This window comes from Eurypyga helias, unplaced genomic scaffold, assembly GCF_000690775.1.
Source record: "Eurypyga helias isolate BGI_N326 unplaced genomic scaffold, ASM69077v1 scaffold16282, whole genome shotgun sequence".
In the NCBI taxonomy this organism is placed as follows: domain Eukaryota; kingdom Metazoa; phylum Chordata; class Aves; order Eurypygiformes; family Eurypygidae; genus Eurypyga; species Eurypyga helias.
In genome coordinates, this window is record NW_010234239.1 from 8,763 (window position 1) to 24,661 (window position 15,899).

Sequence of the window (15,899 nt, forward strand, 5' to 3'; positions counted from 1 at the left end):
ATCTGTCACAGTCCAGAGCCAAGAAGCTGCTTACCGAGCAGCCAGCAGGACCGAGCAGTCACAGGAGTTTCTCTCCCACACAGCCCGTCCCTGGGAGAAGAGCCTTGCTATTACAAGGAGGAGGTTACGGTGCCTGCGGTAAGTTACAGCCCCCCAGGCCCCTCTTATTTCGGAGGGAGAACCAGACAGTCCCAAACTCATTACCCTATCTCCAGGTTTTAACACGGGTTCATTTTTGGTCCCCAGTTTATTAAGCAGCGTGTAGGCCAGCTTGAGACTTCTGCTCCACAATTTGCCTAGAACACAAAGAAGAGAGACTTGCACAACTCCGAATCACCCCGGCACATGCGAGACTTTTTCAATTCTTGACTGTTTTTACTGCCTGCATCCCGTTTCAGTTACGCTGCTCCGACCACAAAGCTCTCCAAGCCCAGGCAGGTAGCTGCAACCACACGAAGACTGGCACCTCCGTGTTCTTTACCGCTCTTTTGGAGCAGCCCAGCCACGGGAGCCAGGGCTCAACTCACCGTACGTGAGGGTATAAACCGGTTTGCCAGTAACATCCAGTGCTGTCAGACAGGGGCATTTGGCTTGTGTGGTTCCCCAGCGCTGCAGAGCTGCTTCTAAGGCAGGAGGCCAGTTACAAACCACTCCCAGGGGCTCTCCCTTCACAGGCGTCATCTGCCGTCCCTCGGGCTTGGGCTGATTCGGGTCAGGCTGTGGAACTGAAAAGACTCAATAATGCTTCCAGTTCGTCTTCGCCCGCCGGCCGCCAGACAGCTCAGCTGGAGAGACGCGCTAAAAACAAACGCTGTCCCCCCCGCCTCCAGGTTTGGCAAGTCCTGTCCCCGTTCATTTCCTAGGAAGCCCCTCACAAAACATCGTCGTGAACAGAGCCTTCTCCCGGGGCGCTACTGGAAGGTTTTCCTTCCGCGGCAAGGAAAGTCCTGAACAGACAGATAATCTCTCAAACTCGGGCTGTCAGGAAACTACCGGTAAAGAGAATCCCCTTTGGGTCATTAACTAAAGTGGCCTGAGCGAATGAAGTGGTTTTAAACAAATATTTTGTGAGTTGTCATGCCGGGGAGGCCGCGCCAGGCTCAGCCGGATGGCGAGTTACGTCAAACCCCGGCGTCGGGTCAGGCTCTTTGCGAAGGTTTCCGCTACCTGCGAGGAGCGTGTCAGAGCACCCTCCAAACCCAACGGTGCAAATAAATCCAGCGTGCGCGCGCCCAGACAAGTGACTAATGAACCACGTTATTCGCTGCTGTTACCTTCCACGATTTCTTCAAAATCGTCCACGAAAAATTCTTTCAGGGGCGGCCTTTTGGGTCTTTTCAAGGTGTTGAGCAACTGCTGGATTTTTGTGGAGACTCTACTACTCACAGGGACACCTGGAGGGGAAGATTTTTGCCTGGTAAAAGCATTCATCCCCTTGATTAACATTTCCATCTTACCTCCTTCCACCCCAGGACAGCCCTTGCGGCGTGCCCACCCCCCCGACTCCCGCGTTCCGTCATCACAGGCCGTGCCAGGGCAGGATGACACCGGCAAGCGCTGTACCCGTGGTCAGAAAAGGGTAGTGACAGAAATCCATTTGTAAAGCCTACGCTCCCCGCCACAGGCCGATTTCCACGTCCGACACAGGGCGCATGCCGTACCCCGCAGCCTACGGGTCTGCGCCTGCTCTATCGACCCCGTGCCGTGCGGGAGCGCCGGCAGAGCCTAATGATGGTGAAGAATTACACCGTTTCGCTCATCTTACGCCTTTCCTTTCCGGGACTCTAGGACAAAAGCTTTTACAATTAGCCCACCTATGCACCTGGAATTTTCTTCTCTTCTAGAGAAGAGAAAAGCCAATGATCTCCCCTCGGTTTTCTCCGGTTTGGGGCACCGTAGGCAACTGCTGCAGCCCGGGACTGCGTTAATGCCAACGTCCTGACTACGGCACAGGACTGTGTTAACGCTGATGCCACAACCAATTCCCCTGTGTGAAGTGCTTCAGTGGGACAGACTTGAGCTGGGAGAATAAATCCTGTGACTTCAGCCCTTCCTGATTCCAAGTACTCTGAAAGGTTCCGTACCATCCGCAGTATCCATGAGACTAGAGCGATTGGATCCCTTGTGCATGCCTTTCACGATTCCCGAAGGAGGGAGGTCAACGGCTGCTGGGCGTGCTGAGGAAGGGCAGGTGGTGGCTGTGACATCTGGGGGAACGGAGAAGTTCTCTAAGGAAGGGGAGAAATGAGAGGGCAATTAACATGTACCTTTTATTGTCAGATGGAACACGCAAAGCGCTAGTTACCCGTCACCAACAGTCTAACGAATTTAACTGGGGGAGCTCTTACTAATGCTAAACGCGCCGCTCCCTAAACACTGAGTAGCTCTAGGAGGTGCCCATTATCTGCTCTGGAAAACAGAAAAAGGCACAAGGTGAGTGGCTGTCTCCCCAGGTGGTTCACCGAACCCGAATTTCTAGTCTCGGTCTCTGACCTTCAAATCAAGCTAAACCTCTTGACCCTCAGCACTACAGAAAATAACAGGTTTGAGGTCGACCCGAGCCCTGCGGTACTCCACGCCCCGGAGCAAACCCCACACCACCGACGCAGTAACCTCTCCTGCACGAAGCGCACTGTGGGGCCTTGGTTAGCAAGGGCTGTCTACACCAACGCGAGCGGCGGGCAGCGACTAAAGCACATCGGCAAGGAGGGCACGCTGGGTTTCGATCTCCAGCTGGGTGACGAGACAGCGACAGCCTGTTCCATGGCAAACAACGTCTGATGGACGGAGCGAGCCGGGCCCTACTTGTGCTTTATGTCGCGAGATGCTGTTCCCTCGCAAGTGAGCTGAAGCTTCAAAACAGCAAGTAACTCGGCACACTTCACCCCCTCCCCCTCGGCGGCCTTTTAAACAGGGGACTTTTGCTTACATGGGACTCCTTTACCCAACACAGAAGGTTCAGTCATCTCACCGGGCAAGAATTTTCTGGTCTAGCTTAACAGAACCGGCGACTGTCGCTTGCGAAGGAAGAAGCCCCACGCTCGGGAAGCTGCCTGCTGGCTCGCAGGGTCTGAGGGAAGCCGGGCACCCAGTAATTCCCACAGAAAGGTTTCTGCGGCTCATCCTCTGCGCTCCTCTTTGTAAGGAGGAATCCCCCCCATCTCTGCATACCTCTGGAGATATGGTGGCAAGGGATATTTGCCATTTACGGGGCTTGTGAGATCACTTGTGAGGACCTAGACCTGGTGTAACCCCAAACACCTGCCGGGCTCCCCACTGCTCTCCGCGAAGCGATGTACAAATCCGCCTGTGTGAGAGTTCCTCCTCGTTTACGTAAGGTGTTAACACGGGATGAGTCTGGCATCTACAATCCCAGCACAGATCTAGAGCTTCTATTCTGCATAAAGCACCAATTTTATCAGTAGGTACTCTGGAGATAAAGAGCTGGATTACCTGATTCATCACAGAGGTAACGTGGCTTTCTGCAGGCTGCAATTAAACCCAGCCTCTCTGCTTCAAAGACAGGTTAATTAGAGGGACTACTTTTTAAGGGCAGTTTCCCCAGTTTTCCATTTCAGAAAACAACTTCATCCCAGAAAATAAACAACAAAAAAAGCAGCCATAAAAAGAAAATACAACTAAGCGAAACCGTTAAAACGGCCAGCGCTTCCAGGCAGTGCCTGCCCCAGACCAGGCGAGCGAGAGCAGAGCACACACAATGCAGACACCTCCTGGGATGCAGTAACGTCCCGAACAGCAGATAAACGAGACAGACAGACACAGACCAAACGTTGCCATTTCCAACAGAAGCATCAGCAGCGAGGAGCACCTCAGAGCCTCAAAAAACTGAGCCCGGGGTATCCAGATCTGCAGGTTGCGCTCCGTCTTCTCAACCCCCGGGTGCTCTGGTTATTCCTCAGACTAGTGATGGAAGATCTGCGCTGAGTCTTTGCCCTCACCCTCTTCCCTCAGCGACACGCGTTCACACGCGTGGCTGGGTGCGGGGGGTTCTGCAGACAATAAACCACTGGGGCGGACAGCACGGCGAGAACGTTCAGACACAGCGCTTCCCCGCTCGGAGGCACAGGCACCCCGGCGGCGTTCCTCGGGACACCGACAGCTTTGCACGCGCAGCAGCGTCGGACAGAAGCAACACAGAATGGAAGCTGTGCCTAGTGACACCCTCAGTGCTGCCATCACACCCCGGGGCCTTTTCTGCTTCAACAAGCTCCTGCCCCCCCACGTCTCCTTTTTCAACCAACTCAGTATTTTGAAGTTCCTAAGGGAAAACCAACCCAACCCAACAAATCCTTGCACGGTCCATCAGAACCAACCGAACTCCTGATCCGAATTCCCCTCGCGCAACGGACAGCTCCAGCTTTATTAACACAGTCTGAACCTGAGGCAGCGTTTCTGTTCACACCCATCTCCTACCTATTCGAGTATTGGCAAACACATCAGCTAGTGACCCACTGGTCCCTTTGCCTTCTCCATGGGAAAGTGTAGAGGATGCTGATGAGGATGTGGATGACCCCTGAATAGATCGGTTGATCCAAGACTCAGCATTCTGTAAGCTCTGATGCAATGCAGCAGAAAGAGCAGCTTGGCGCCTTAGCGACCCCTCATCCTCGGACGCGGAAGACGTGTCTGTGTGGAAGCAGAAAAGAAAATCCAGCTGCTTCGGGAGAAGCACATCGCACCGAACATGCTCCGTGTTCACACACCAACGGCACAGGCTTGTAACACGAAGGGGTTTTCCCCACAGGCTGCATCAAACAAGGTTACATTGGCCAAAACACAAGTTAAAGCCGCAACGTCTCCAACGTGACCACGTTTACCCCTGGTTTTGCCCCGTTTGAAGCACACATGGGATTCACCCCCTCAGACAAGTATCCTTCCCCTGGCCTCTCCAGGTTTAACAATTTATCTCTCGTGACTTTTCCACTCGTATCCTAGAATATCAGCAGCTGTATTGCCTAACCTGGGGAATTCTGAAAGGGGAAGAAACGAGGGGTCAGTATCGTGGTCACCACTGAAAATTCCCAGGAACAAAGCAGAACGCAGGCCCTGGGAGACAACCCTGCCGAGGCCACATGCAGAAAGTGCTTTCGTCTGGGACTCTGAATGGGTCCCTGTTGACTGCGGAAAGCAAACCAGAACACCCTCCCCAAAACAAGAGAGAAAACTCCAACGAGGAGCCGCAGCCTGCGTTTCCAAGAGGGCAGGTTCCTCGTGTGCCCTGAGGCTGTGACTTGTGTGTCTGCCAGGAAGAAAGCACTGGCTGCTCGGCGCTTTAAGCTGCGCAGGGTCGCCTGTCAACATCCAGACTTTGCCCTAGAACCGGAGCGTCCTTCAGAGCGATCGCCTGCCTATGCTCTAGTCGTTAACCCAGCAATCGAATCATGTTCTTCCTGTCTGCCAGAGCAGCACGCAGGCCGGAGGTGAAGAAAAAGACTGATCCCAGACACAGGGTAAGTGCAAAGCTGTGACCCACGCAGAGAGCAGGAACATGCACTAGGCCCCAGCAGAAAGGAAAAGAAAGACCAGGAAGCACGAAGGAAAAAGGAGGTAGGAGGGGTATGAGAGCAGCGGTCTGGCAGAGCAGCGATCTGGCAGAGCAGTTTCAGAGTGAGATGAATTCACAACGAGATGAATTCATCGTGCTCAGATGACTCTGTCAGTCCAAACGACTGCGATGCTTCTGCACAATGACAGACAACAGGAAAGTCACCGCCAAAAATTACACATACTCATTTTTAAGCCAGTGCTGCTTGAAAACAGAGAGCTTTATGGGTCTCTGATGCACAGGCACCGTAACAGACACGCCGTTATCCGAGGCGCTCTGCCGCAGCCACTACACGGGAAGAGTGAGGAAGGAAAAGCCCTGCAGGTCATGGAATCCCCCAGGAACCCCCCCCCCCAACACGTCCTTGCCCAGAAATGTACATCTCTGCACATCACAGAGTCATGGAACAGTTTGGGCGGGACCCTCGAGCCCCCCCAACCCCCCCGCCATGGGCAGGGGCCCCCTCCACTAGACCAGGTTGCTCCAAGGCCCACCCAGCCTGGCCTTTATGCTGAGTATTAAACCTTAACAAAACCAAAACCTGATTTAAGCAACTGAAACAGGAAGCAAAAGAAGAAGCCTCAGCAAAAAAAGCCTGTCCAGCTCTTGGCAACTGATTCTGTAAAAGCTCTGGGAAGGAGTCGTTTTCACGGCCCCAGCAGCAGCTCCAGGAACAGCAGCAGCTCCCAGAGGTGGCGCGAGAGCTCCAGGACTAACACGCTACCCGCAAACGGGCTGGAGACCCTGAATACTTTGAGAACTGCAGCCTCCTGCCTAACGCACCCCTAACGCACCCGGGCAGGCACGCTGTGAGAACCTAACCTGGGGGAGTGCAGGCGTCGGCCGGAGACTGAACGAAGGTTGACCGTCTCTTCGTTGGCATGGGCAGGGCCATCTTCTGTTCTTTGTGCTTGGCCAGGGCTGCCTGAACGGCTTCGGTGTGGATATCTGCAAAAGGCAGGTTCGATACCAGGTTTGGCAACAGCAGAGGAGGAAGGAGACACAAAGCTTACACTCATGCAACTGCTGCTACCTGGCTTGGTATGCAACGCCCAGCTCAGGGCCCCTTCCCAAACAACCACGTTCGCCGTCCCGGGAGGAACGTGTCACGCAGGGAAGCTAGCTGAGGTTCCTAAAGCACGCAAGCCAGTGGCAGCGCCAGGCTTTTCAGTCAGGAACCTTCCGGTTTATCATCATCTTCTTGTGTCTTTAGCTCAAACTCCGAGCCTGCTGTCCGGATTAGGAAAAACCTTGCGTTCCAAAACCCAAATGGATGCAGATTTCATGCAAATCGTGACAATTACTAACTGTGGCTGTAAATACGTGCTGATTAGTAACCGAAACGGGCGGAGGCGAGGCCCTCGTCCCTCTGCCAACATCCACAACTCTTCGAAGGAAGACACAGCACGGATGATGAGCAACCTACTATGACAACGGAGAGCTCATCCGCATTCACTTATTGGATTAAAGTATTTTAATTATGCTTTTCCAAACAAAAAAAATCCCTAAGCTCTTACGAAATGGTGGAATATGGTATCGATGTTACTGGAGAAGGTGTATTTGATACTTTATTTGCCCCTGCTGAGAAGAAAACTTACAGCTTGTTAACACAAAGTGAAAAGCAGAACCAGGTGGAAACAAAAACCCCAGGTGCCATCCCTTTCCACACAGGGAGCAGGAAGTCAGCAGGCTGCTCGCTCTCGGAGCGGAGGTAACGCCGGCTCTCGTCCTCCGAGCTCCCGCAGCGGACGCGCACAGCCATCACCAACGCCGGCAACGAGTGGCTACCCGTCACGTCGCTGAGACTGCTCACCTGCCGACACGCTCACGATAAGCTTTCCAACCCGTGAACAGCTTGCACTCAACAGCTGCGTTCAAGCCAGAAAACCAAGGTGGAAAAAGGTTATTTGCTTCTCCTACTGAGCGTTCTTTCTGGTCACAGAGCTGCAGTCCTGCACGCCTGACGTTCCTCTACACGGAACCACCACGACGGGACCCGCCGTCAGCGGACAAATAAGGAGCTTGATTCCTGGAGAGGACACTGTCCGTTCCTCCTCGTTAACAGGAACCCCGAGGGAACTCTTGCCCCTGTCCTTACCAGATCGATAGCGTTCATCTCTGGCGCCCCCTGAGCGAGCTCGGTGAAATTTGGACGACGAGGAGGAGGAGGACGATGCTGAGGCTGGAGTTGCAGATGGAGCCGGCATCTGAGTTCTGGAGTCCTTCTGTAACGCTGGATCAGTCCCTGGAAAACAGGATTCTCTGAGAGCAGGAAGGAGAAGTAGCCGTTTTGACCACACGGTTTACCATGTAATTATAGGATTGTCCCCTCTTTTGTTCTGTAGTGAATTTGCTATAACTAGTGTATTAACAGAGATAATTGTAAACCCCTGATCACTTCAGATGTACTTGTCCCTCCTTCTCCCTTACTCCTGGAAGCTCTTCCCAGCTGTTTTAAGGGCTTGGCAGGCACTTGAAGCAAGAGGCCATCTCCAGCAAATCCAAAGCAGGTGACACAACACACCATTTCCCGTCACGCCACCAACCCACCAGCAAAAATGGGGACGAAGTCGCCTCTGAAGGATTCATTACAGAACACAAAAGCAACGGTGATAAGAGTCAGCCAGATCTCGATAAGAGAAGGGGTAGATAAGGCAGGTAAGTCCTACACTCCCCCACGCGCCGTTCGGGACAGCGCTCATTTTCCTCGCAGTAGCTGCTGCGAGGCTGTCCCGGATTTGTGCTGAGGAGAATCCTGCCAACACTGGTGGTTTCACTTGTTGCTAAGCAATGTTTACAGCAAGTCAAGGACTTGTTCGGTTTCTGGTACTGCACCTGCGTTCCCGGCTTCTTCTCTACAAGGAGCTGGGAGGGGACGCGGCCCGGACAGCTGACCCCAACTGACATGTCACACCATCAAACGTGCTCGCCACGTAAGCTGGGGGTTAGCCGGCAGGGGAAACCACTGCTTGGGAGCTGGTTGAGCTGGCTGGTGAGCATCATTTTGCTTTCCTTCCTTTTTTGTTTTACTACAGATTATCATCACCATTACTAGTAGTATTTTAATTACATATTAATATTACTATTATTAGCATAATTATTTTATTTCACTTACTTTCAATTACTAAACTGATCTTATCTCAACCCACAAGTTCTCTATCTTCTTCCTCCAGCTCTCTCCCCCATCCTGCGGTGGGGGCTGTGGGGTACCTGGTTGCCTGCTGGGGCTAAACCACAACAGCAACGAACTTTGGTGTTTTGTGATGCAGTATCTCTGTGGTTTGCTCCCTGTTTCACCACGTCTCCAGTGGGAGCAGGACTGCGCCGCACTCTCATTACTGCACTAAGAGGGAGGAGAATTAACTAGCGGAAAACTACTACGTGTAAACCGTTTTCAGGGTTCAGAGCCACGTAGAGCGCCTCCCGCCCCCCTGTAGGCATCGCTGCCGTGGGCACAAGGAGTAGAGGGGTTTGGCCGATGCAGTAAGTCATTATCCCAAATTAAGGCGGAGCTGTGAAGAAAAGGAAAACCCTAACGAAACACGTTGAGAGGCTGGGTTCGTTATTCGGCGTTCCGCTGACGTGCGCATTATTGACAGGAAAACCAATAATCCACCAGCGGCCAGAGCCTTTGCTCTTCACATTAATTAAAGACCAACCAGACCTCTAGTCGTCCAGGTCCTTTCAGCATGTCAAGGAGCGAGTGGCTTTATCATCCTGGAAAAGTCTGGTTTTCCCATGAATACCGGGAGCTAAATAGATAATTCAGCAAGGGACACTAGGAATGGTTGCTACAGGAGTTGTAAAAGGAACTGTGCATCAGCGGGAACTTTCGGAGCACTAAAGGTCATAGGGCTGGAATTCCCTTCAGGTTGTCACCCCAAGTCATGCAAGAGAAGAGCAACTGTGTCACCTAAACATGCGCCGCTCACGAGTTCTCACAAACTACCAAGGGAGTAGAGAAACAAAGAGGAAGCCGCAAATCCTGGTGCCCAGTTCCAGTTATACCACCTCCTCAGTGTGTGGTTTTAGGTAAACAACTTAAGGCAAACACTCCAAGGGCCGGGAACCCACAGTACCAGCAAGTCACACCTACCTAGTTGCCGAGACTAACCATCTCCCGTACCTGCCAACGTCCTGAAGAGCAGAGCAGCAGTTGCACGGTACAGCACACCAACTATCCACTTCGCGCGGCGTTACAGGCTTTGGAAAAACACCGTGAACATGGGAAGATGCCCTCCTGGAAGTTCTCAACCCCTGGCACCGCTATCTGGCCTGGGAACCTTTGCATAAGTTTTCACCCCTTACTCCAGTTTTCAGCAGTTCCATCTGCAGTACCAGCGTTCAGTGGAGGTTTATTACTAACGAGTCACAGAATCGCGGAATGGTTTGGGTGGGAAGGGACCTTAAAGATCATCCAGTTCCAACCCTCCTGCCACGGGCAGGGACACCTTCCATAGCCCAGGTTGCTCCAAGCCTCATCCAGCCTGGCCTTGGACACTCCCAGGGATGGGGCATCCACAGCTTCTCTGGGAACCTGTCCCAGCACCTCCCCAAGTCTTTAAACCATCCTCATCAAAGTAGAGCCTTTATTCCCCGTTCAAAGCAGATTTCCTGCTAGGCAGAAATTCTCAGAGTGTTTTAGGGGGACAAACAACTGTTCCCTGTTTTCATATTCTGGATACCGTAACGTGTCAGTCCTGTATTCACTTCTCAAAATGTAGGCATCACCTGGGCCGAGGCGCCAGCAGCACAGAAAGTGGAACGGAAAAGGAAGGGAGATTTCTGTGGTTTAGGTGCAGGATCTGGTCATGGAAGACCTGGACTTCAGAGCAAGATTTTCCATTCCAAAATCTCAGTTTACCCACATCCAAAAGCATCAGTGTTCGTGCCCCCTTCCCACGATCCTGGAAGACACCGAGGCCTGGTTTAACATACCTGTAGCCTATATTGACCTTCATCAAAACCAAGGGGTTTATTTCCATCCAAAGACAAGACAGCTTCACAGGCCGAGAAGAAAAGCTTCTGATCGTTTGGGTATTTGGGAGTTCCAGCACCCACTAGATGTCAGCAGCAGATTTAACACTATTTTAAATGAATTATTAAATTCGTGCTCAGCTCTCTCTCAGAAGTCTCGCAAGAGCATCTCATCTGCTCTGCGGGGCATCGCAAGGCACACATGGCATTCCATTTACAGAGGGACCAAATGTGTCCCTGAGTGACGTGATGTTCCACGGGCAACTCTTTGTTTGAATACCGGGCTATGACATAACAGCACGTTACCGCAGCCCAGCGAAGCAGTCCAGCACAGCGGGGGGACGCCGCAGTGAGCCACACACCGGCACCCGACAAGCAACGCAAGCGAGCTCAGCCTGCCAGGTGACCGCAGCAGCATTCCCTTTAAACAATGCTGCTCCAGCTGCAGTTTCTGCTCCAGGAGCTGAATCCACGGGGATGGGAAAAATAAGTTATTTTAGATTCGCTTCAGTGGGATGCGATGGGTTTTTTGACTGTCACTAGTTTTTAAGCAGAACTGGCTGCTTTGTGATCCCTGCAGTTTGTCGAAGGAAGGTTCAACGATTTGGAGATCTTTTTTCATGAGAAGAGTTTCGGATCAGAAGCATCCCCTGTGAGCCAAGAAGGGTAACGTGAGTGCCAGATTCATCTGACAGAAGACAAGCAGCAGGCAAACCTGTTATTCTGCTGGTTTGCATACGGAATTGAGCAGAAGTGCTAGTGTTAGACTGGCTTTTCCTTCTAACAAGGTGATTTTTTTCAAGCTGCAGGCCCATACGAGTCATGTAAATAACAAACTCAAGTTTCCAGGGTTTACAGGTCGGGCTGAAGAGCCCTTCCAAGCGAGGGGACAGCCTCACGCCGCAGCAGGCAGGGCTGCGTGAGCTCAGCGTGATGGCGACTGCCTTCAGCGCCGAGCGGCAAAGAACTCTCCAGGTTTCGGAGACTCCTGCAGGAGTTACTGGTTAGATGGTGCTTAATTCTGCCCTGTGCAGGACGTGAAGGAAGAATTCAGGTGTTGCACTGACTCAGTCCTGGCTATTATTTCAGATGTGGAGGAATTTATTTCCTGGAGCAAGCGATAAGCTTTACGTGCAGTCGCCATACCCCTCGGAGGGAGCAAGGAAGAAAATCATTCCCCGTCTGCGGCAGCTGCAAGTTGGATCTTGCGAGTGGGTGAAACTCTCCAAACACCACTAAGCTGGAGCGCGTGTGCGTGATTTACAGGGCTAGACAAAGCTGGTTTGTCACTGGTCACGAGCACACATTTGAAATAACGTGATGCTGAGAGAGGACAGAACACCCAAACCCCTTGCAGAACTCCACTGCTGGTCTGCGGGCCTCCCACAGCACACGGGGGGGCAGGAAGGACTTCACCGAGACAGGAAATATGTGACTTGGGAGACAAAGAAAAGCTTCGTGTCCAAAGCGCCACGATTTCAAGGAAATGAAACACTGAAGGAGCAGAGCCTGTGACGTACAGGCCGGGGGTGACCTGCCGGGGAGCAGCTCTGCAGAGAAGGAGCTGGGGGTGCTGGTGGGCAGCGAGTTGACCATGAGCCAGCCACATGCCCAGGAAGGCCGGTGGTGTCCGGGGGTGCGTGAAGGAGAGCGTGGCCAGCAGGTCGAGGGAGGTCATCCTGCCTCTCTGCTGTGCCCTGCTGAGGCCGCGTCGGGAGTGCTACATCCAGTTCTGGGCTCCCCAGTCCAAAAAAGACAGGGAACTGCTGGAGCGAGTCCAGAGGAGGGTACAAAGATGATGAGAGGACTGGAACATCTCCCTTGTGAGGAAACGGAGCGAGCTGGGTCTGTTTAACCTGGGGAGGAGAAGCCTGAGAGGGGATCTCGTCAGTGCTTGTCAGTGTCTAAACGGTGGGTGTCCAGAGGATGTGGCCAGACTCTTTCCAGTGGTGCCCAGCGACAGGACCATGAGCACAAACTGGAGCACAGGGAGTTTCACCTGAACTTGAGGAAAAACGTCTTTACGCTGAGGGTGCCAGAGCGCTGGAACAGGCTGCCCAGAGGGTGTGGAGTCGCCTGCTCTGGAGATACTCCAAACCCGCCTGGACACGTTCCTGTGCCATTGGCGCCAGATGAACCTGCCTTGGCGGGGGGTTGGACTAGATGATCTCGGAGGTCCCTGCCAACCCCCAGCGTGTGACTCTGATTCCGTACAGCACAGGGTGAGAACGTGAGCAACGTGAAGCAGAAACAACACCACAGACGTTAACAGCTAAAATTCACACGAGCTTTCAATGTTGTGCTTGTAAACCTGCTGAGATCCATATTGCTCCTGTCTTCCAACACCTTTCTCCGGGTTTTGGGACACAAAAGCCACCGGATCACCTTTCCAATAACACACATGAAGCGCGCACTCCAACGTTCTCTTTGCTTGTTTAAAGTCTTGATTGTTTTAAAGCATCAGGAGAATAGGGAACAGGAGCTAGAGCACTCCAGCAGGTACAGAAAGTGGTTCTGACAGCAGATGGGTGCTTAACGAACACCACTTCCTGTACACACCGGCAGAGGAACCGAACGCGGTCTCTTAAAGAGCAAGAAAACGCGCTCTGCCAACAGCCCATGTGCCAGGGCTGGGAACGGGGGCAGGAGCATTCCCGCGCCTGCACTCTTGGAGCTCCAACACTGTAACGGCTCTCCCAGATCTGCAGCGACTAACACGGACAGGAGCTCGCTCTCCAGGCAGGAGTTTGCCTGTAGTTGGAGCAAAACCTAGTTCCGAGAGGTGGTGAGCTACTATACCCTCTCCTAGTAGCAGAGCGGTAAAAAACCCCCCAAAAACGGCGGCGCGAACCAGCAAGAACCAAGCGTGAACCCATGTGAACCAGCGCAGCATCTTTTAAGATGGGCATAAAAATGTCAGGTCCTCACAAACGACCCCGAGGGTGACCTGAAACGGCCAGTGTCGCCCCAATAAGCGCAGCATCTCGAAGCACCGAGCCCCTGCCTCTGCTTCAAGAGGGCAGCAGGGGTTCAGCTACAGCTACGCACTCCCAGGGAGAGACGAGGGGCGAGACGGGGGGCGGGCAGACGCCCTGACGTGGAAGGGGAATGCCCGTCCTCCGTTTCAGGTCGAGCAACAGGGAGATCAGCAGCATTACGGAACACGGACAGCCTGGGAAGCTGCTCAAAATACCTTCTCCAAAGCCTTTTTGGGCAGCAGCCCTGGAATCACGGCTCCATCGCCCCAGTAGGTTCCATTTACCAAAATGGATGTTGCACCAGGAAAACGTGTTTCTGTAGGTAATTAACACGGCGGCCTTCACTTGGAAATAATGAGGCAAGCTCCCAGAGGCAATGCGAATGGAGCACGGATTTAGCAATCAGAATCTCCCAAACTCTAATGCTGACGTGCCCCGACGTGTCGTCCAACCCACCTCCATCCCATCCCACATCTCCGAAACAGCCAACACTGAGAAGGTGCGTTGAGAGCTGCAACGCACAAACTGCCCCAAGTAAATACCCTTCTCTTTCTGTTGTGGACTACGTTCATTTTCTGTTCATTAACAAGGTGACCCGATTCCCAATCCCTCCGGCAGGACTTCAACAGGCTTTCTGAAGCGGGAGATTCCCAGATACAGGGGCAGCTGGATACAAAAGGCTGGAGGGCTGAGCCAGAGGAGCAGCCAAAATGCTGTTTTAATCGGTGACCTCCTATCAGTCCGTCTCTCCCTGAACGTCGGCTCGTTCAGCCGCCTCCAAAAGCGTGACAACTAAAACAGGGCCACAGACAGGCTGGCCAAATGCTTTTCCCTCCTAATTAAACAACGCTTCCTGAAGCAAACCAAGCATGCGTGCATGAGGGGCATGAGATCGATGGGTCAGATGAAGAGCAGCTTGTAGAGCTTCAGCCTTCAGTGGAGCGTGGCAGAAAAACAAAGCTGGGCAACAAGCGGGATGGAGCAGACCAGGAATCCACCATAAAGTGTCCTGGAGTGGCAGCCTCAGCTACCACAGGACAGCAGCAGAGTCCTTTTATGTTCCTCAGGCAATTTCCTGAGCAGCTCAGCAGAAAAAGCCTACACCATTCCCCACACGGATACTGATGGTCAACAAACGCACTTTTAGCCTTCACTCTTATTTTTTTGGCAGTAGTTCAGCCTCGGTAGGTTACAGAAAGCCCAGTCACGACTGCCGGACATAGCCCAAACTGCTGAGAGCCAGACACATTCATTTTTAATGGTTAAGCAGCTCAGCATATCGGCAGTGCAATTCTTTTGGGTAAGCATCCCCATAATGATTATCGGGTTCGCTTTCAGCCACGGCCTTCAGTTTGCACTAATTATCCTCCATACAATCAGCTCTACAGCTAAGGATCTCTGAAACAGACATAAACAGAGTGCGCGAATTCAGCTATTCCAGTAAAATAAACCAAGGGATTACGAAAACCCTGATGTTTCTCCAACAAGGAGTTCAGGTGGCTGAAAGAAGGACACGGTACAGACCGACTCCGCAGCTAAGCCGTTTTTCAGAAGGTTCCAGGAATGACTCTTGAGAGCCTCCCACTTCACCTCTGGCTGGAAGCCCTCAGCTGGCAAGGGAGCAGGACACGAGTGGGAGATGAAGAGAGGGGACAGAGAGTGCTGAGATGAGACCCACCGAACTGCTCTGTGCTCCGAAATCTCGGTGCTCCACTCCCAGATCCCTGTAACGTCAAGGCCACGCAAAGTACTTACCCTGGGTCTGCGGAACGTACGGAGCCAAAAGCTTTGCCCTCTTCTTCTCATACCCCTTTTGCGTGATGTCCCCTAGAATCAAGGAAAGAAAACTCATTTAACCATGTCCACGTTTTTCAGCTTGAGGTCCGTTTGCTTTGCTTTTCAGCGACACGAAGGCGTCGCTTCACGCGAACAGCGACGCACGCGCTGAAAAAATCCTGAACCCAAATATATGCGAGTACATCACGATTTCAAAGCCTCCAGCTCCTGCAGTTTCCCTTGGGATCAGAGCTGTACACTACACATCATTTAAATGCAGTGATTTGAATGAGAACGGCTATCTAAATGGAATATCAAAGCAATGAAAACCCAAAAAGGGAAACTCTGAGTGCATGAAAATGTTCTGAAACCACGAAGCCAACTTGGGCTGGCAAAACGGACTCATTCCCAAACAACAGGGCAAAGGGAGGGTGCAAATTCAGAGCCTCCTCTTAAACTAGTCAAGTCGAGAAGAGCTTTTAGCGAAGAAAGCGCTGAGGGCACCTCTGAAAGGAGGAACCGAGCCAACCTGCAGGCCCTGCGCCGCAGCAGCGCCCGGGAAGTGGGATGCTCAGGCCTGTCTGTCCGCGCGTCGGTGGAAG

The 15,899-nt window shown here is 52.7% G+C and overlaps 1 protein-coding gene across 1 annotated transcript in view; it reads right to left on the bottom strand.

Annotated features, from left to right (window-relative positions):
* The window catches only part of LOC104517374 (disco-interacting protein 2 homolog B-like), a gene marked incomplete at its 3' end in the record, with an annotated part of 23,822 nt that extends 8,479 nt beyond the window's left edge, over window positions 1–15,343 (bottom strand). The window contains exons 1-8 of the mRNA XM_010162012.1: window positions 15,277–15,343; window positions 7,665–7,811; window positions 6,389–6,514; window positions 4,435–4,647; window positions 2,085–2,228; window positions 1,275–1,394; window positions 528–725; window positions 205–296 (exon numbers count right to left, since the gene is read on the bottom strand). Of these exons, the coding sequence (XP_010160314.1) occupies window positions 205–296; window positions 528–725; window positions 1,275–1,394; window positions 2,085–2,228; window positions 4,435–4,647; window positions 6,389–6,514; window positions 7,665–7,773 (1,002 nt within the window). The remainder of the gene's footprint in view (window positions 1–204; window positions 297–527; window positions 726–1,274; window positions 1,395–2,084; window positions 2,229–4,434; window positions 4,648–6,388; window positions 6,515–7,664; window positions 7,812–15,276) is intronic.
* Window positions 15,344–15,899: the final 556 nt, after the last annotated feature.